We start from the raw sequence: 2638 nt of genomic DNA on the forward strand, positions 1-2638 counted from the left end.
AAAAAAAAAAAAAAAGGCTGAGGTGGAAGGGTCCCTGGAGCCCAGGAGTCTGAGGCTATAGTGAGCAATGATGATGCCAACTGCATTCCAGCCTGGGCAGCAGAGCAGGACCCCATCTCTAAACCATCAGACAGAATATTCCTTCTTCCCAGCACATCTGTCCAGGCAGCTACTTGGGACTCTTGGTGTCTATGGTAGCCTAAGCTTGGGTGCAGCTACCTTTCTGGATCTAGTAGGGAACACTGGAACTCCCTAGGGTGAAAGAGCTTGTGCCCACTCCTCTTGCCCACTCTTATGTCCAGCAGATTTAAGATCTCCAAGGTCATAGTGGTCGGGGACCTGTCAGTGGGGAAGACTTGCCTCATTAATAGGTAAAGGGGTGCTGGAGCTGGGGTAGGGAGGGTGGGCCTGAGCCTAGCCAGGTGGGCTGGGTTTCAAATCAGAGCATTTGTTGCCACCTCAGGTTCTGCAAAGACACCTTTGATAAGAATTACAAGGCCACCATTGGAGTAGACTTTGAGATGGAACGATTTGAGGTGCTGGGCGTCCCCTTCAGTTTGCAGCTGTGAGTGCTTCCTCCCACCCCTTCCAGCTATCCCTCCCCCCAGCACCTACACCCTACCACCCTGCCCTCACATACCTGTGCTTCACTTCTCCTTCCTCCAGTTGGGATACCGCTGGACAGGAGAGGTTCAAATGCATTGCATCGACCTACTACCGAGGAGCTCAGGGTAAGGAGCAGTGAAGTGGGAGAGGTGGGTCTGAGAGTGCACCTGGCCCCTAATCTAGAGCGGGGGAGATCTGGAGAAATGAACCAGTAGTGTCTTTCCCATCAACCTGGGGTTGTTTCTCTCACCCTTCCAGCCATCATCATTGTCTTCAACCTGAATGATGTAGCCTCCCTGGAACATACCAAGTATGTGAGGATGCTGCAAGACAGTGGGACACTCTGGGAAAAGAGGGTTCAGAAAAGGAGGGGTGGTCAGGGAAGAAGAGGCCTGCATTGAGGACCAGAGAGGGGCTGATTAGGCATATGGATGGCAGCAGGAGGGGCCTAGCCCATCAGGATCACTTGTCCCTCACTTTTCACCACCTGTGGCAGGCAATGGCTAGCTGATGCACTCAAGGAGAATGACCCTTCCAGCGTGCTTCTCTTCCTTGTGGGTTCCAAGAAGGACCTGAGTGTGAGTGTGCCAGTGGGGGGAACTTCCCAACTTGCTGAAGGAGCTCCTCATCTGATTCTGACCTTCCCTCAGACTTCTGCTCAGTATGTCCTAATGGAGAAAGATGCGCTCAAGGTGGCCCAGGAGATTAAGGCTGAGTATTGGGCAGTGTCATCTCTCACTGGTAAGTCAGAAGCTTTGGGGCTGCTGTGCCATTCCCACCTACCTCTCTTCTCACTCCTGTACCTCTAGCTGTGCCTAATGTTCCTAGCATTGGCACTACCTATGAGCACCTTTCTGTGTCTCCTGTGCCAGGTGAGAATGTCCGGGAATTCTTCTTCCGTGTGGCGGCACTGACTTTTGAGGCCAATGTGCTGGCTGAACTGGAGAAATCAGAGGCCCGGCGCATTGGGGATGTTGTCCGTGAGTGCCCTGCCTGGTTGAGGGTGGCAGAGAGCAAGGGAAACCTCTAGCTCCTGCTTCACATATTTTCCACCCTTCTTCAGGCATCAACAGCGATGACAGCAACCTCTACTTAACTGCCAGCAAGAAGAAGCCCACGTGTTGCCCATGAAGGGTGAGGAGATTGTCCAGAGACTTTCTAGCCCTGGGGTACTGTGCCACCATGAATCCCCTGGAGCTCAACCCCTAGACATTTGCACTGATTGTTTTTCCAGACCAAAGAGCCGCCTCTTTGTGGCAGTGTCCCCAAAGGGGACACTGGGACCATGCTAGTCACTTCCTGTCCTTAGGCACCATGTGAAGACTGGATGCCCCCCTACTCCTCTGGGGGTTCTCTAGGATGCCCAGCGCTTGCTGGGGGTAGTGTCCCTACTACTTTTGCTCATCCTGCTGGGCTCTTTGGGTAGGAAGATGCCTAATGAGTCCAGCCTTACTGTGCCTATGCATTAAAATCTCTTTGTTGTATACACTTTATGGGCTGGAGTCCTTTTGGGGGGAAGAGGGTTGTGGACTGGTCAGGGCTGTATGGCTATCTTGGAACTAAAGCTTCGTGTAGGGCAGCTCAGTCAGGCTGGGAGCTCAGAGATTAGCTTTAGGGGCTGAACTGTACCCTCATAGGTGAGGGCTGAATAACAACTTTTTTTTTTTAGAGACAGACACTCTGTCACCCTTGGTAGAGTGCCATGGCATTACAGTTTACAGCAACTTCCAGCTCTTGGGCTTGGGTGATTCTCTTGCCTCAGCCTCCCGAGCAGCTTGGACTACAGGTGCCCGCCTGGCGATTTTTTTTGTTGTTGCAGTTTGGCTGGGGCCGGGCTTGAACCCGCCACTCTTGGTATATGGGGCCTGCGCCCCACTCACTGAGCCATAGGCACCGCCCTTTTCATTGTTTTTTTATTTTTTTGAGACAGAGCCTCAAGCTGTCCCCCTGGGTAGAGTGCCATGGCATCACAGCTCACAGCAACCTCCAACTTCTAGGCTCAAGCGAGTCTCCTGCCTCTGCCTCCCAAGTA

At 52.8% G+C, this 2638-nt stretch overlaps 1 protein-coding gene across 3 annotated transcripts in view; it reads left to right on the forward strand.

Annotated features, from left to right (window-relative positions):
- RAB34 (RAB34, member RAS oncogene family) overlaps positions 1 to 2087 on the forward strand; it is a 4448-nt gene extending 2361 nt beyond the window's left edge. The window contains exons 3-10 of one of the 3 annotated variants that reach the window (XM_012809749.1): positions 306 to 371; positions 464 to 565; positions 667 to 731; positions 865 to 916; positions 1103 to 1184; positions 1257 to 1347; positions 1479 to 1586; positions 1670 to 2087. In XM_012809749.1, coding sequence (XP_012665203.1) covers positions 306 to 371; positions 464 to 565; positions 667 to 731; positions 865 to 916; positions 1103 to 1184; positions 1257 to 1347; positions 1479 to 1586; positions 1670 to 1737 — 634 coding nt within the window. In that variant the 3' untranslated portion in view covers positions 1738 to 2087. Of the gene's footprint in view, positions 1 to 305; positions 372 to 463; positions 566 to 666; positions 732 to 864; positions 917 to 1102; positions 1348 to 1478; positions 1587 to 1669 lie in introns of all 3 variants that reach the window. The other 2 variants (XM_023517484.1, XM_012809748.1) reach the window with 2 other exon arrangements.
- The last annotated feature ends 551 nt before the right edge of the window (positions 2088 to 2638 follow it).

This window comes from Otolemur garnettii, unplaced genomic scaffold (assembly GCF_000181295.1).
Source record: "Otolemur garnettii isolate 467f Iridium unplaced genomic scaffold, OtoGar3 scaffold00112, whole genome shotgun sequence".
Classification (NCBI taxonomy): Eukaryota; Metazoa; Chordata; class Mammalia; order Primates; family Galagidae; genus Otolemur; species Otolemur garnettii.